The sequence below is a fragment of the Lontra canadensis genome, unplaced genomic scaffold, assembly GCF_010015895.1.
Source record: "Lontra canadensis isolate GAN:19392208 unplaced genomic scaffold, GSC_riverotter_1.0 scaffold35, whole genome shotgun sequence".
Lineage (NCBI taxonomy): Eukaryota > Metazoa > Chordata > Mammalia > Carnivora > Mustelidae > Lontra > Lontra canadensis.
In genome coordinates this window covers 5,096,191-5,113,472 of record NW_022631029.1, presented here as the reverse complement: position 1 = coordinate 5,113,472, position 17,282 = coordinate 5,096,191, and the positions used below count along the sequence as shown (strand labels likewise).

At 53.2% G+C, this 17,282-nt stretch overlaps 1 protein-coding gene across 1 annotated transcript in view; it reads left to right on the top strand.

The window, feature by feature from the left end:
- The first annotated feature begins 2,727 nt into the window (after window positions 1–2,727).
- The window catches only part of SLC6A20 (solute carrier family 6 member 20), a 31,290-nt gene continuing 16,735 nt past the window's right edge, over window positions 2,728–17,282 (top strand). Inside the window, exons 1-2 of the mRNA XM_032867833.1 lie at window positions 2,728–2,971; window positions 16,657–16,797. Of these exons, the coding sequence (XP_032723724.1) occupies window positions 2,851–2,971; window positions 16,657–16,797 (262 nt within the window). The 5' untranslated portion in view covers window positions 2,728–2,850. The remainder of the gene's footprint in view (window positions 2,972–16,656; window positions 16,798–17,282) is intronic.

Here is a 17,282-nt window from a genome sequence, read left to right as displayed (position 1 = left end):
ATCAGCGAGCGCTACAACCCAGAGTTCCGTAGAGAGCTGGTCCCTTTAGCATTTGCCACTGCTCACCTCCACCCCCTGCTTTGCTGGTTCCCCAGGGAAGCGCAGCTGCCCCTCCCAGGCCTGTTCTCCCAGCAGCGCTTCTAGTCTGGTCAGATTAGAGGGAGCTGTGGGTGGACGTCAGAAGACACCCTCACCAGGAACCCTGAGCCATCTGCCCCTGAGGATTTACTTAGTCCTACTATAGGGTGTCTCTGTGCGCTCTGCCCGGAGCCCCCTCCCACCCTGATCAGGCTCCTGCAGGGCCTGGCAGTGTGGCTTGACCCCTGGGGCTGGGGAATGGAAGAGGGGCCTTGCCTTTGTCACACCAACCCCCTACAAGCAGGTGGCCGGCAACCATGCTGGACATCTGTCTGGAGTACTCAGCTCCTGAATGCCACCATGGGGCCGGCCGCCCTCTAGGGAAAACTCACCCTCGAGAGTTGTTTGTTAAGAGTTTGTTAAAATCAAGAACATCAGTTCATCTGAAGACACCACTGAGAGAATAAAAAGACAACTAGCAGACTGAGGGAAGGCATTCGTCATACCTAAAACTGACACGGGGCTCATATCCAGAAGGAGTAAGGAACTATCTAGGTCAGGAGGAAAAGACAAGTCAATTACGAGCTGGCGAAAGAACACACACTTCATGGCAGAGGATACCCAGACGACCCAGTTCACCTAGGGAAAGGTATGCAGCCTCCTTCGTGTGCAGGAAATTGAAATTTAAATAAGTCCCAGCGAACCATTGCGACACACCCACCAAACTGGGGAGCGCTTTTAAAACAGAATGACAGATATTGCTGAGGATACAGCAACACAACCGAAACTCTCGTGGGAGTGCAAACTGGTCCTACCTCTCCGGGAAACAGTTTGGCAATATCTGCTCACGCTGAACCTCCAGCCCAGGAGTTCCCAGCGATGAGCGGACTCGTCTCCCAGCAGCACTTGGATGCTCATCACCGCCTTATTCACGATAGCCCCAAACTGGAGATGGTACCATGTCCTTGAGGCAGCGCCCAGAGTCGGTTCGTGGCATGGAGAACTATGCAGCAGGGAGAACGGCCTAGAGAGGTGCTCCCTGAGCAGAATGACTTGCGCAAGGAAGCCGGGCATGAAAGCGCACACGCTGCCCAAGTTCATGTGCCTACAGGTCCAAGCAGTGGAAACTAACACATAGCCATAGACCCAGAATAGTGAGTCCCTCTGGGGAGAGGGCAAGTTGTAGGAAGAACACTCACTAGAATCCCAAAGTTTAAAAAGCAGCAACAGTCCTCCTTGCTGCATTGTAGACCTCTGCTGCTTTGGCTGTTGGGGGTGGAAAGTTCAAGGACAGGTTGCCCATCTGAGGAGCCTCCACCTTCCTCGGGAGCCACCGGCTGGCCAGGCAGGGACTCAGGGGGAAACCAGAATAGTGATCTCATTTTGGCTTCAAGGAAGATTTCCACTAGCAATTCCACTTCTCATCTCTTTATACGTAGGTATCAAGCATTTTCTTACCTGACACCGTACCAGGCACTGTTCAAAGTCTTTCATTATTATTAACTAATTTAGCATGCTGCCTTTTCCATTCATCCAAACCTCTGGGGACGTCTACCAGTGCCCCCTTTATCAAGCACTTACTATGTGGCAGACAGGAAGCTATCACTTAACTCTCACATGAGCCCTTGGGAGGCAGATATGTTGTTTCCATTACAGATTAGGCAACAGAGGCTCAGAGAGGTTCAGTGACTTGTCCAAGGTCACACAGCTCAGTGGTAGAGCTGAGCTCTAAAGCCAGCTCTAGCACTTCTCCAAGCACCAGGCGGAGACAGGTGTAGTGACCACCTTGAACCAAACAACCTTTCCAGACAGGGTTTTTAGGCTTCAACTCCGGCATAATGAATCAGAATCTCTAGCCCTTAGACCCAACTGAGCAGTGGAGTATCCCACAGAGGTTGTTCAAAACGAATCCTGATTCCCATCTGGCACTACAGAGCCAGACTCCATGCTCTGCACACAGTAGGCGGTAGGGCCCATCTGTAGATGGAAGGAAACCTGCCTGCCTGGCTTCCTCTTCCTCCAAGAAGTGTGTGTCTGCGCAGGAGTGGAGGCGCTACCGAGTCCCTCCCTTCCTTCCTTCCTTCCAGTCTCTGGGCAAACGGCGTGTTTCCTCCTCTGGGAAGCCCTCCGGGACCACCCCAGCTTACCCACGCGGTACTGCTCACCCTTTTGCTTTGCCTTAGTTGCCTTCCTCGTGTCTCAGTCTTTTATATGGACCAAAATGAACCATATGAAATTGTCTTCTCTGTAGGTCAACAGTAGTTGAAAATGGGACCTTTTATCCCCGCCAATTTAAGCTTTTCCCTCCCCGGATGTCAATTCCCGCAAGGGGTGGGATGTCTGCGTGTGGCTCACAGCCCGTCCCCAGATGAAGCCCCGCACCCGGTAGACACCCAGGAAACAAACGATGGGTAGATCGCTGGGAGAGCCTGACGGCTCCGAACAGCCGCGAAGCAACACGCGGGCCCCGAGGTGGAGCCGGAGGGCCCCCGGCACCACCCTCTGCCCCGCCGTCCCAGGCGCAATCCCGGGCGCCTTCCCGGCGGCGGCGGCGGCGGCGGCCCGGCGGGGTGGGGCTCGCCGTCATCCATTTACCAGCCTCGCCCCTCCGGCAGGCGCACGTTAATGAGATTAGCAATTAAAAAGCGAGTGAGCAGCCGGGGCTGAGGCGCGGGGCCACCCCCAGGCCGAGCGGGCGGGTCGTGCGGGCTGCGGCGCTCCGAAGCAGCCCCGCGCGGCGCCCGAGGGGGAGCCGGCTTCCAGCTCGCGGCCATGGAGAAGTCGCGGCCGCTGTGGGCCAACCCGCTGCAGTTCGTCTTCGCCTGCATCTCGTACGCCGTGGGCCTGGGCAACGTGTGGCGCTTCCCCTACCTGTGCCAGATGTACGGCGGAGGTGAGTGCGGTCGGTGCGGGAGCCCCGCCTCCAGGCCGGTAAACTGAGGCTCGCCGCGAGCGAGGGGGCGCGGGGGTGCAGAGCCCGCCGTCCCGGACCCCGCACATCCCTATCCGCTGCCGACCTGTTACCCAAAACCGCCCTCCCGCGGCCTCTGCAACGCCCCAGCCCCAGCCCAGAGGCCGCCGAGCCTCCTCGGGATCAGGGAGCCTCAGGAGGCTCGGGACTGTTTTCCCCCCGGGGCAAGAGGCTGACTTCTAGGGAGTAAAGCTGACAGTTAAGTGTAAAAAGTGAGCAGGGAATTGTCTTCTTCAACAGAAACTCCTGCTACAGTTTTCAGATAGGAAACATACTCCCAGCAATTTGGTTTGAAACCGGTTACAAGGGTCTTGAGCGATTCTTTAATTTTTTTTTTTTAATTATGAAAAACACTGGTTTGAATTTGGAACCACAGATGGCAGGAAAGGCAAATCATTCTGTTTCTAATTTTTTCTTGTTTTGTTTTTTGGTTTTGTTTTCTTTTTTGTTACTGTTTTTGGTGTTTTGGTTTGGTTTTACAAATGTTTCCTCTTTTCCTCTGAAGCATCAGGGTACATTTAGTAGAGAGACTCACCCATGCCCATACAGAGTCCCTTAACATTGTGGGGAGCTTGGGAACACCTTAGTGACACGCCAGGGAGCGTCTGTGCAGGCCAGCCTATCATTTTGTAAGGCTGAGAGGGCTTGAAGTCTCAGCATTAAACAAGAGTTTTTTTCCTTGGTTCCATTTCTAGAATTCTACCGAAAGGAAGTTATCAGAGGTCTGACCAAGGGTTGGCGATGGAAGGACAGTCTTACTCTTTTAATAAGAGTAAAATGTTAGAAACCTCCCAAGCCCTCAAGGAAAGGGATTTAGTCCAATAAGTTATGGAACGTCGGTGTGCAGACACTGGGATGGAGTTTTCAGAAACTTTCATAGGAGTTTTATCCTATCGTCTATTCAGTGGAGGGAGGGGAAGTTAGATTCAAAACTGTACATAAGGGGTGGTCTCAGCTATGTTTAGAAATAGGCCAGGAAAAGAGAATGAGAACAAAAAATACACCAAAATGTTAACAGTAGTTAGCTCAGGGTGGTTTTTCTTTGCCTTGGAGTGTGTGTGTGTGTGTGATGTTTTCTATAATCAGGAATGTTTTTTCACCATAAAGGACAATAAAAGATGTTAGACCAAAGTATTAACAAGATTTAACCCATTTAAGAAGGACCAAGACTTAAAGTACTGCTCCCCTTAGCCTTCCCTCACCTGTTCAAAAAAAAGAAAAACTGGCAAAAGGTTAACTCTCTGATTCCTTTTTTTTATTCGAAGGGCATAAACACATCATAATTATGGGAAGGGTATGCTTTGCCATGTGGTATAATGGCTTCATAGCTGACTTTTCAAAGAATTGCTTGTCAGGATGAGATTTCTGGGTCGTCCTGTGCTCAGCACACCTACTGCCCACGATACCTTTGTCCTGGCTGCGTGGTTTCCACCCCTCGGGCCAGGTGAGCCCCACTGTCCCATGACTGTTAATTTCTTGTTTCTAACAGCACCATCCCCTGAATAGCCCACAGGTGACGTGGGTTGGGTGGAGTAATTCTGAAATTGTATATATGTAGGGAGTTGCTAGGGGAACCACAGGACATTCAGGACGTGGAAGAGAAAAGAAATCCTGTATCTGGTACAGGGTAACTTGGGTGGCTGGGCTGGGTGGATGGAGAGAGATGGAGGATGGCCGATGGATGGGTAGACACCAAGGAGAGAGGCAGGATTGGTGGCTCACTGGGTCCGGGATGAGCAGAAATAGGCTGGGCAGGTGGCACGTTCTCAAGGTGTAAGTATCTACAGAGTAAAGACCCAACGGCTTATCCTGGCCCAGCCAGGGCTTCATCACCTGACACTTGCTTCTCTTTCCACCCCATTTCCGCCTGCTCATCTGCCAGCCCCACCGAATGTTCTAGACTATTCTGGACAGTTCTCTGTCGGCGAATGCATACTCCCTGCCTGCACACTTTGCACGAACTATTTCCTCTACCTGGGAAGCTGTCTATAGCCTGGAGGCCTCCTTTCTCTGCCTCCCATCAACCCCCGTGGTGGGGGTCAGAGGCGGCACCAAAAAGTATTGGTTGGACTGCTGAGGGGGATCTGTTAGAAACACATGGGGTACCTGAGGTGGGGATGCGCGTGGTTTTCCCTGAGCCTTTCCCTGTCCAGGGGTGTTGCCTATTAATAAGTGATTTATGTGGCCCAAAAGCCAGGCCATTTGCAGACCCATTCTTCACCTAAAGCTAAAGGGTAAGCCAACCATATGGTGAAAGTCTCCGGAGGAGGGTTTTTCTCAACAGCACCATGACCCGCCGCCTACAGCCAACAAAGGGCTTATTTATAAACTATAGGGCCAAGTTGTGCCAAAATACTTCCCAGAATAAAGAGGATTAGGGATCCGTGCTCCTTTCCACGGGGCTGGCTCTGTGCGGAAGGGGGTGGGGTGGGGGCTGTGTCCTTCCTGCTGTCCAAGCCAGGTCCAGCACAAGGAATGTTAATTCTGAAGATTATGTTTCGGGTACCAGCCGCCTCTGTGCAGCATGCCGGCGCTAGAGGAAAAATAGCCCAGAACCTCTCCAGGAACAGTCAGCAGCCCTCGGTGACCGGGTCTGCGTCCAAGGCACTGTTGTTCTGGAAGAAATCCAGGATAAGAATGCATGGGTTCGCCCGTGTAGAAAAGAAATGCACCAGCAACTGCTTTTTATACAAATGTGCTAAAGTCATGGAAGAGACACCGACAGGTGGGGAACAGTTGTGTGGCCGGTGGCAACGTGGATGATTTTCCTCCTAAGTTTTCTCTCTGTTATATGGGATCTGTGAAGAGGAGGAAGTCGGAGGACTGCCTGCCTGCATGGGTTCGATGACTCTCAGACGGGATGTCCCACTTCCCCCTCAAAGCCCCCTCTGCTCCTCTCTGGTGCTTAGAGCGTAGCCTTCCCAGGATCCTGATAAATGGCAGGTCTCTGGCCACCGCCCCCAGAGATTCTGACTCAGGCACCTGCAGAGAGGCAGGGGCAGGGTCTGCCCTTCTAGCAAGGTCCTAAGTGGTGCTGATGCTGCTGGTCCTTGGAGCACACCTTAGACAGAGGTCAGGGGTGTTCTCATGCCGCCCCCAGGCCAGCAGCTGCTGGGAGTGAGGTAGCAGGGTGCTGGGAAAACGTGGAGCAGCCGGCTTTTGATAGGAGAAGTCAGACCTAACTTGGAGCGTCTGATGATTATCGCCGTGTAAATGCTCCCACCATGGCTGACGTCACACACTCATGTCCTGGGACACGTCCCACCGTGAGGTCCCTGGATGCAGGGCTGGCGGCAGTGTGCGCGCCGGCTCCCGTGAGCTGGTCTGAGCTGGCCCTGCATGCCCCTGCAGCCACAACTGTCCCGGCCAGCGCCTGCCCCTGGACAGAGCCACAACAGCTCAGCGCGCAGATGGACAAGCAAACGGCACCTGCTGTGGCTCGTCATACAGCGTGTGCACGCACACGTGATCGATGAATGCACGTTCGTGTTTCTACAGTTCTCAGTGGGATGGAAACCTGAGGTCCAGAGGTGGTTGTGCATTGAGCCCATAAAATTTCCAAAGTCAACTCCAGATAGTAGGTGAGAGCATGTGCTCTGTGCGTCTCTCGAGAAGCCCTGACTGCTGCTGCTGCTGCTACAGGGGCTTCTAGACAAGGTGCTGGGAACCGGCTGGTCTGGGCTCTCGGCAGCAGGCCCTCAATGTCCTCCTCCCAGCACCCCTGCAGTTGGTCCTGTCTGCCCCACTCAGAGATGGGAGACAAGTCCAGGGAAGAAAAGGGGGCTTCTGGAGGTGGAGCTGGGGCTTGGGCCATTTCCCTCAGGAAACCGAACTCTCCCCAGACCCCCTGGGGTTGGGGTTTCCTGTTCTGATAAAGGCAAAACCGGAAGTGACTCTGCAGAGGCCTGGGCCTCCCCTCCCCCCCCCACCCCCCCACCCCGCCCCTCCTCAGGACAGGACTAACCCTGCCTGGCTCAGGGCCCTTCCCCACATGGCCTGCTGTGACATTCAACCACAGCTTCCCCTGCACACCAGAGGGGGGCTGGCCAAGCACCTGCTGTCCACCGTGTCCACCCAAGAGAAGCCCTTGACACTTGCAGGCCAGCCCTCTCCACCCCTGCCCTTCCCCCAAATGTCAGTGCCTCCCCCCTCCCAGGGGGGATACCCACACTCCTCGCCTTTTCCAGGACACCCCCTACTCCTTAATTTAAAAGTGTCTGTAAAGCCATGTCTTACCATGCACGGCACTGTGGACTCGGATGTGGCTCATCCCAATATCCGGCCCACCCCCACGGGGAAGAAAGATCCCCAACCAGATCACAGCGTCCACCTGCCAGTAGGGAAGCCTCTAGCAGCCCCCCCGAGAGCTGGACCGCATGCTGATGTCTGGGTCCCACCCCCAAATCCTGAGTTGGTCTCACTCCAGTCCTTACCAGGAGGCATATTAAAGCTCCGCTGGGGGTCCTGCTGTGCCATAGGGATGAGAACCACCATCTGAGATCCTTCCCCAAACAGACACGAGCCTAGAACATTAAACAGTCAACAAGGCAAACCTCTTAGGAGTTTAATTTCAGTTCTTCAGCAAGCACGGATTGAGGATCTTCTGCTGCTGGGGACAAAAATGGTCATCACCCCGGAGGACGCGACAGCATGGGAAGGTCTCTTCCACAAGGAGGGGTGTCCTGAGGGCTCTTCAGGAGGCTTGACTAGGTGCCTCAGGAGGAACGACTAACTGCCCGGGAGAAGCCAGGAGGGCTTCTGGCTGGACAGATGAGTCTGAGCTCACCAGGTAGATTTAGGGACAGGATCATTCCGGGAAGAAGAAACCATGTGTGAAGATGACACAGAAGGGTGTACATCTGAGGGGAACGGCTGGTGGCCGGGAGGGCACACGAGGAAGGGTCCAGCAGGAATGCAAACAGAAGGACCTTGACTAGCAGGTTGGCGAGATGGAACCGGCATAGCGAAGCCAGGTTTCCAGGCGGGGAAGGGGCACCTTCAGACTTTACAGAGCCTACGGACGGACGGATGGACTGATGGATGCTAGGACCGCGTTCACCAGGGAGGCCGGTGAAGGGATACTGCTGGCGGGGGCGCTGGGCAGGGGGTCGGATGGGCAACTGCAAGTTCTAGACCAAGGTGGGAGGCGGGGTAAGCAGGACTGCCATTTTTCGTACTTGTGTTTCTGTTCTTTGTTCCCAAAAGTTGATTGGAGTTGACTCTACATAGACTTTTCTGGGAAAGCCCAGTTGGGAGGGGGTGGTTGAGGAGGAGGCAGGCCATGGGGTTGGGTGTGCAGAGAACAGGACCGCCCTCCTCAGAGGGTGGTCCCTGGACAGCAGCTTCCACATCACCTAGGAATTTGGGTTCTGTACTCCTTAAACACACACGCACCCCAAAAAGGAAAAAATCAGGGTAAAAAAGTCCCTGTGTGGTTTTGGAGAAACAAAGGCATGGAAGTGGAAAGATGGCCTGAGTTTGAAATCCTGAGCGAACTTTCCCCTGAAAGTGGCTTCCTCTGGCTGTTTGGTGTCTTTGTGGGTCTCAAAGGACAGAGCCGAGATTTGCGGAGATAAATTTCATACAGAGAGGAGTTTCTTTTGTAGGGAGCTTCTTGGGTGTGGCAAACAGATACGGTACTGGCTGTGATCATTAGAAAAATAAGTAGCGGGGTACCTGGGTGCCTCTGCCTTCGGCTCAGGTCATAGTCTCAGGGTCCTGGGATTGAGCCCCAAATCGGGCTCCCTGCTCAGCAGGGAGCCTGCTTCCTCCCCCCGCCCTGTCTGCCTCTCTGCCTACCCGTGATCTGTCTGTCAAATAAATAAAACCTTAAAAGAAGAAAAAAGAAAAATAAGCAACTTGTTCTAGAAGACGTATTCGTGTGTGTGTGCGTGCGCACATCGGGTCATAAATGTAAGAATACATGTTCATGGTAGAAAATTTGGAAAATAGAGAAATATATAAAGAAATACAAAATCACCCCAATTCCAGTAGCCAAAAAGTCATGACTGTTCGATCTGGAGGCATATTTTATATGTAATTCCATGTCTTAATGATTTTACTTTCCCTGCGACAATCAGCGATTGTTTCCAAAATCATTTAATATTCTTTGAAGCTGTGAACTTACACGGCCCTTCGAGATTCCGTTTACAGACGTAGCACTAACTAATTTGCCCATTCTCCAGGGTGGTATGGAGACTTGATCTCACAAACCTTGCAGGCTAGATGTCTGGGTAGTAAGTACATTCTCAACAGTTTGCCTCGGACTAGTAGGGCTCCCGGCATGGAGGGTGGAGACCCTACCCCGCGTCCCCCGCTGATTACTAACGTCTCCGTCCAGCTGTTGACCCTCCGGAGGGGGCACCAGAGCTCCTTCTGGAAGTCAGTCCTTTTTGCAGACATTAGCCCCCTTATCCTTGTGAATGGGCTGCTGGGGCTGCCCGATGGGCTGGCTGAGAAGGTGAAACCCTCGGGGGTGGGCTTCCCGGGTGAGAGGGTCCAGGCGTCTCCCCTGCTGTCAAAGGCTGCTGTGTCCCTGGGTCCTCTCCTCCCCGCCTTTCTCGTGATCTGGCAGTCAGGTCCGGGCGGGTCACCTGCAGACGGGCCTGAACGACCTGAGTGTTCTGTGGGGCGAATCCTGCAGTCAGGGACACTCTGAGCTGCACGGTTCCCAGGGGCCCACCACTGTGGCTCTCCGCTCTGTGGGACCTGGTAACTTACAAAACTTTTTTTTTTTTTTTTGCTTACAAAAGTTTTTGTTTAATGTTTACTGGGAACTAGGGAGCCCTTTCTGTGACACGGCTAGGGAAACATCTGGTCGAATTTGTTGTTCCAGCTTCTCTGTCCACAGCCTTCTCTGCTGCTTGGTTCCTTCTAGAGACCCAGGAGATGCACTTGCCGTGGTCCCTGCCTCACCCTCTGTCGTTTCCGCTGTATCCTCTTCCCCTCGGCTACGGGGTCATTTTTCATTTTTTACTTACAACCTGCCATTGGCTTTAAATTCATTTGCCCTATTTTTACATCTTCATAAAATCTTTTTTCTCCTTAAATGGTCCTTTCTTCCTCATGGCCTGACGCTCTTCCTTAAGCGCTGTGTTCTCTTGGCTCTTAGAGACCAGCTACTAGAAGTTGGCTACAGATTTCTTCTGTGCGTCCTGGCAAATTGCTTTTGAAGGAAAGCATTTGCTTGAGAAGCCTTTAGAGGAGCCCTTGTGTCTTGATCTGCAGTGTATTATCCGGGGGCCAAACACTGCCTTCTGAGCGCTCGCCCTTCCTGAGGGAGATGCAGAGCAATATAGACTTGCCTCAGGTCCACATTACCTAAATGCAGCCACAAAATAAAGGCAGATTTCAAAGGAACCTTCTATGAAATTTTACGGTTTTAACAACGTGATGGTTTTAGCAACCATGACGAACTTTCCCAGACCTTTCCTGTCATCTCTCTCTGGTAAGAGCTTCACAGATTGCCCACCCACGTTGAACCACCCACAGAACCACTTACCATCCAGCGGCCATTCAGCAAACACTCACCGAACGTGCATTTACTCTCTATCGGGCCCCGTGGTGGGAACAGGAGAGTCCACGGTGGGCCAGGCAGACCCCGTCTCCGCGCTTGGGAGCTGTTTTGGGAAGTGGGGGTGAGCGGAGCAGTAGACTGTGAGGGGAGCACCCCCACTTAGCTTTGGGTGATGTGGAGAGGCTCCAGGAGGAAGCTGTGTGCGCAGAAGGTCCAGCGAGCCTGAGGGACTCTGTCCTGCATCCACCAGATACCCACTGTGCTGGGCTCTCTGCTCTGTTCGAGCAGACCAGCGAGCGAGGGCATCCCTGCCGTGGGGAGCGAGGCAGCAGGCAGATGCTGGAATTACAGCATCATGTCACAGGAGTTACTGCTCGGAAGGTCCAGCGGGGTGAGAAGTTGGAGGGTCTCTCTGGTGAGGGGGCCATGGTCACTAAGGCAGACCGGGAAGGCTCCTCTGAGTGGGGGCAGGTTGGGCAGAGAAATGAGAGAAGGGAGAAAACATTCCAGGCAGAGGGATCAGAGAGGGCAATTGTGTAGAGGCTGGACCAGCGGGAAGGGCCACGGGGCTCAGGGGCGTGAGGGAGGCCACCAGCCTGGAGAGGAGAGCAGAGCCCTGGGTCTCAGAGCCAGGGACCATGGGAAGGAGTGTGGGTGTTATTCTAGGTGTGAGGAGAAGCGAAGCAGGCTTTGACCAGGTATGTGTGGGAAGGCAGAGAGGGACACAGTTGGACGATCAGCTGTCGGGGGGAACTGTGGAGTGGACGGACACCAGGAAGACCAGCCCCGGGACACAAGGATGCTCGCTGGGGAGGTGGCAGTAAGAGCTCTCCAGGCTCGGAGCCGTCTTTATATCTCAGAATAGAATTGTCCTCTGTGACTGTAACCATTCCCCACGCCCAGGGTTGTGCAGACGCACACAAGCCCGTGCCACCTGACCTATCTCGGCACCCCAGAGCCCTCTGAAGCTTAAGGACGTAGAAGGAATGATGGAATTCGAGGGTCGCCTGTCGACAGCCAGCACGACGACGGGTGTCTCCCGCAAGAATGCTTAGGGGCTGCTCAGTCTGGCGGGCAGGGGTCTGATGGGAAACAGGAGGGCGATCTCAGCTCAAAATACTTCCCAGCAAAGTCCCATCATCATTTCCAAGGGGACAAACCCATAACTTTCCGCAGAGAAACCTGGCAGAGCCTACCTTGACCAAGTGAGCCAAGTGAACCCACCTGAGAGCGGGGCAAAGCGGCATCATGTGCCCCTGGACAAAGACCCAGGTGGCTTCGGTGTTCCTGCCAAAACCCAAAGCAAGGAACATTCCACAGAAGAACTGGCTAGGATTCTCTGGCAGGTCAAGGTTGTGAAAGACAAGGAGAGCCCGAGAGGCTGTCCCAGTTTGCAGAAGCTGAGTGAGGGGATCCAGCCCAAGACGCCACTCGTGATGGTGAGGCCGGAAGGAGGATGGGGGTGGGGGAGTTGGTCAAATTGCAGGAAGGTCTGCGGGTTAATTTTTATTTGTTTGTTTATTTATTTGACACAGATCACAAGCAGGCAGAGAGGCAGGCAGAGAGAGAGAGGGAAGCAGGCTCCCCACTGAGCAGAGAGCCTGACACAGGGCTCGATCCCAGGACTCCAAGACCATGACCCGAGCCGTGAAGGCAGAGGCGCAACCCACTGAGCCACCCAGGTGACCCAGGTCTGTGGGTTAAATCCTCCTGCTGCTGCCATGTCACTCTCCTGGTTCTCCTTGCCCTGGGATTATGCAAGAGAATGTCCTTATTTTTAGGAGCAGTGTGATAAAGTATTGAGAGGTAAAAGGGGGGGGGCAAAAAACGAAGTAGTACGTAGAACAGTGAATTCTTTCTCTCAGTTCTGTGGGTGCCTGGGGATTTCTCCAGGCTTGATCAGGCCTGGCTGTTGTGGGGACGTCCGCCTGCAAGTCCTCCCACGTGAGCACTCCGCGTGGAGTTCAATGAGCCTCTGGTTCTCCTCCTGTGGCTTCGCATCCCTGGGTCATGGGAGCAAAGGATTTTTATCCATCTCTCCCTGACAATGGGGTCTGCTCATACTAAGGCAGGATCAGAGGAGAGAAGTCCGTGGAAGAGGGTTGGTCAGTGGACTCATTTTCAAACTCATCACAAAACTAATTTTTCTTTTCTTGAGATACGCAGGAAAGTAACCTTTTTTTTTTTTTTTTTTTTTTTTTTTTGGTGTCCGTTCTAAGAATTTTGATAAATGTTTGGTTGTGTTACCTCCACTGCAGTAATGCCCCTTAGAGTCATCCCTTCCCTTCCCGACCCCCAGCAACCACAGATCTGTTTTCGGTCCCTGTGGGGTTGCTGTTTTCCAGAATGTCCTGTAAGGGGAATCATACAGTGCGGAGTCTTTCAAACCTGGCATCTTTAACTTAGCATAACACTTCTGAGAGTCTGTGGTCCTGTAGCGTGGATTAGTAGTTTGTTCCTTTTTGCTGGCTGAGTAGTATTTCATTGGATGGATGTACACAACTTACCCACTCATCCAATGGAGAACCACTAAGTTGTTTCCAGTTTCTGATGACTCTGAACGGAGCTGCTATAAACATTCATACAGAGGTTTTGATGCGAATGTTGTCGCTTCTCTAGAGGAAACACATAGGGGTACGACGGCTGGGGCACACAGGAAGAGTGTGCTTAACTTTATGTGAAACTGCCAAACCCCTTTCCAGAGCGGCTGCACCACCTTCCAGGCCAGCAGCAATGCCTGGGAGTCCCCCCAGGTCCTCACCAGCACTCGATATTATCAGCCTGGTTTATTTTAGCCGTCCTGATAGGTGTGCAGTGGCATCTCACCGTGATCCGTATGCTTGTTGTCACAATGAACACCGACATTGAGCATCTTTTCATGAGCTCATTTGCCATTCGTGTGTTTTCTTTGCTGAAATGTCTGTTCAGATCCTTTGTACTTTTTTTTTTCAAAGATTTTATTTATTTCATTGACAGAGAGATAGAGAGCACAGGTAAGCAGAATGGCAGGCAGAGGGAGAGAGAAGCAGACTCCCTGCTGAGCAGGGAGCCCGATGCGGGCTCGATCCAAGGACTCTGGGATCATGACCTGAGCCGAAGGCAGAGGCTTTAACCACTGAGCCACCCAGGCGCCCCCTTTGTACTTTTTTTGAATGGGTTCTTCGTTTCCTCATTGTTCAGTTTGGAGAGTCCTTTACAAATTCTAGATGCTGTCTTTGTCAGATTTGTGTTTTGCAAATGTTTCTCCCAGTCTTCAGCTTGCCTTTTTCATTTTCCTACCTGTGTCTGTCACAGCACAGTTTGAAAATGAAATCTGACTTATCATTGCCGTCCTTCATAGATAGTGCTTTCGATGGGGTAGGTGAGAAATCTTTGCCTAGCCTGCGGTCAGAAAGTTTTTCTCCTGGGCCATCTTCTAGAAGTTTTATAGTTTTGAGTTGTGCATATGGGTCTGTGATCCATTTTGAGAGGTATTGGGGGGGGGGCTTCTAAAATGTGAGATACGGGTTGAGATTCATCTTTTTCTGCATTGGTGTTCAGTTCTAACACCACTTTTTAAAAAGATTTTATTTATTTATTTGATGGGGGTGGGCGCAACCTGGGGGGTGGCAGCAGATGGGGAGAGGAAGAAGCAGACTCCCTGCCAAGCAGGGAGCCCATTGCAGGGCTCGATCCCAGCAGCCTGGGATCATGACCTGAGCCGAAGGTAGAGGCTTTACCCCACTGAGCCACCCAGGCACCCCTCTAAAACCATGTGTTGAGAAAACAGTTGCAGAGTGAACTCACAGGGATCATGTGTTTGGATAGTTGGAGGATGGGAGGGGAGATAGAAATGTCTGATGGGCAGACCCCGAGTGCCCCTGTGACCCCGCCTGGGCACCAGGTCTTTGATTTCCAGCCTCCCCATGGGCCATGGGCCATCAGGCAGGCCCTGTCAGAGAGAAAATCTGCCATGGATCTTGCCAGGCCTCGTGTGGTTACTGTTTAACACCTTGGATGTAAATGAGCTTTTCTTACGACAACTGAGGGTTTGAATGCTGTTCCAAGCAGGTGGTGTCCATGCAGCCTTTGTTGTTAGGTTTGTGGTGGGTGGGGACCCCCCCCCCCAACAACACTGCCTCTTGAACTCCCTGCTCTAAGAAGAACCTGGGGAGATGCCAAAACACGTTTCAACAGGGCAGGATGGGAGCAGGGCCTGGCAGAGTCATCAGCACAGAGTCCAAAAGTGAGAGGGGAGCACGTGTCGTGGGCCCCAGTGTAAGTGGGGAGATCAGAGCTGGGAAGGCGAGGCCTCGTGGTAGTGGCATAGTCGGTGCCTTTCTCTCTGTGGTGGGAGATGGCCCTGCTTGGTCTCTGCTTGGTCTTGGTGCCAGCGATCCTCTTTCTGGGATTTCTGCCCGGAGGAAAGAACTGAACACGTGGGCCAGGCTTTGTCCCACTGCTCTGTTTAGAATGACAAAGGATGAAATGAGTCTGGGCACATTTTCCTAGCAGAACGCCAGGTAGCTACTGGGGGGGTGATGCACACGGACATGTTGCGGTCGGGAGAGGGATCGTGAGATCCCGCCGGCGGAGAAGAGGGAGCTCGGGGGCTCTGTATGTACAGTGAAGGCATTGCTGCAAACATTAGATGTTCATGTAAGCATCTATATTTCATTCTTTGACTTGAACACTTTTGCAACCAGTTCCTTCTGTAACCAGCCCTTAATCCCTGCAGCTGTAGTGTCAGGGTTTTATTTTAATCAGGAGTCCTGCCCTCTTCTCCTCCTGGAACCTTTTGTCAGGTCCACTGCCAAGGAGCTGGGAGCCCAGGGGGAGAGATGAGCAGGGCTTCAGAGAAGGAGGGAAGGAGGGGCGGGGCTCCCGGGAGAAGCAGCAGGGTAAGGCCCTGCAAGCAGGGGTGGAGGGAGCCCCCAGCAGGTGTCAGCAGTGGGGAGGGCTTCCAGAGCTACAGCCACACCCCTGGCTCCCCGCTGTCATCACAGGCATTCATCCGCTGATGCCTGCTCAGGGACCCATGAGTTTTAAATTTGTGTTGGTGATAGTACTCTTCATTAAAATAAAATTTTAGACCGAGGGCCCCTGCATAAAACAGATACAATATACAATAGAGGTACTCTGTCCAAGAAGATGGTGGTCTAGGCTCTGTTGGGGACCCCTTGTCTCCTCACACATACATCATTGGTTGGTACAACAGAAGATGGACTAAGGTTTCTGGCAGAGGAGCTGGGGCAGCAGAGGCATTGAGAAAGGCACTCAAGGGGCTTGGGACAGTGGCAGTTTACTACCTGGGATGGAAGTATTTCAATGTTTTAACTAACAAGTCCACATGTCATCCATGGACAGATGGTTGAACAGATGGATGGATAAGTAGAAAGATGAAAAGATGGAAGAATGAATGGACGGATGGATGATGGATGGTTGGATGGGTGGATGGGTGGATGGATGAGTGGTTGGATGGTAGATGAGTGGATGGGTGGATGGTTGGGTGGATGGGTAGGTGGATGGTTGGATGGGTGGATGGATGAGTGGTTGGATGGTGGTTGGGTGGATGGGTAGGTGGATGGTTGGATTGGGTGGATGGATGGGTGGGTGGGTGGATGGATGGACGAATGGAAGAACACAGATGGATGAATGACAGATGGGTGAGAGGCATGAACGAACAGTGTGTTGGGGCGCCTGGGTGGCTCAGTGGGTTGAAGCCTCTGCCTTCGGCTCGGGTCATGATCCCAGGGTCCTGGGATCAATCCCCGCATCAGGCTCTGCTCAGCAGGGAGCCTGCTTCCCCCTCTCTCTCTGCCTGCCTCTCTGCCTACTTGTGATCTCTGTCTGTCAGTAAATTAATTTTCTAAATCTTAAAAAAAGAACAGTGGGTTGTGGAACAAGGTAGAAAAGAGTGAAGGCAGAGGGTTGGAGGATGGATGGAAGGGTGGAAGGATGGGTGGGTGGAAAGGTAGAAGGATGAATGCATATGTGGAAAGACTGAAGGAAGGAAGGGAGGGTGGCTGGAGGGTCATGTGAATGGAGGTCCTGCAGGCTCCAGAGTGAAACGCATCAGTGATGGCCTGGTCTTGGCCCTGGACACCCGCAGGCAGCTTCCTGGTGCCCTACCTCGTCATGCTCATTGTGGAGGGCATGCCTCTCCTGTACCTGGAACTGGCCGTGGGGCAGCGCATGCGGCAGGGAAGCATCGGCGCCTGGAAGACCATCAGCCCCTACCTTGGTGGTGTCGGTAAGTGGGTCCTCTCCCATCTGGGGCCCCCTGGAGACCCCCTGCTGTATCCCGGACACCGGGGGGTGGGGATGGGAGCCCACAGGCAGAGCAGCTGGAGCAAGGAGCCCGCACAGGTTCTAAGAGCAAGCCCTTGAGGGTGGACACACGGCCCGGATTGGGGGGCTGTAGAATGCCAGTAGAGAGGGCAGGATTTCTTACTCATGTGCCACTGAGAAAGGGGGGATGCGTACCCACTGGGGAGCGGATGCCACATTACTTCTCTTTTCCGGGCCTCCGTTTGCTCTTCTGTAAAAGGAAGCTAGCTGCCCCATCAAGGAGCTGTAACACAGGGTCCAGCAAGCTTCCATTCTGGGAACTCATCTAGGTACCTGTGCCTGCACGTACCTGGCACAGAACAACGTCTCCCATTCCGTGAGCACCGGCTCCGTGCCAGGTGCCTGCCGGTACCATAGATGCTTACGGACCCACATGCTCTGGGTCAT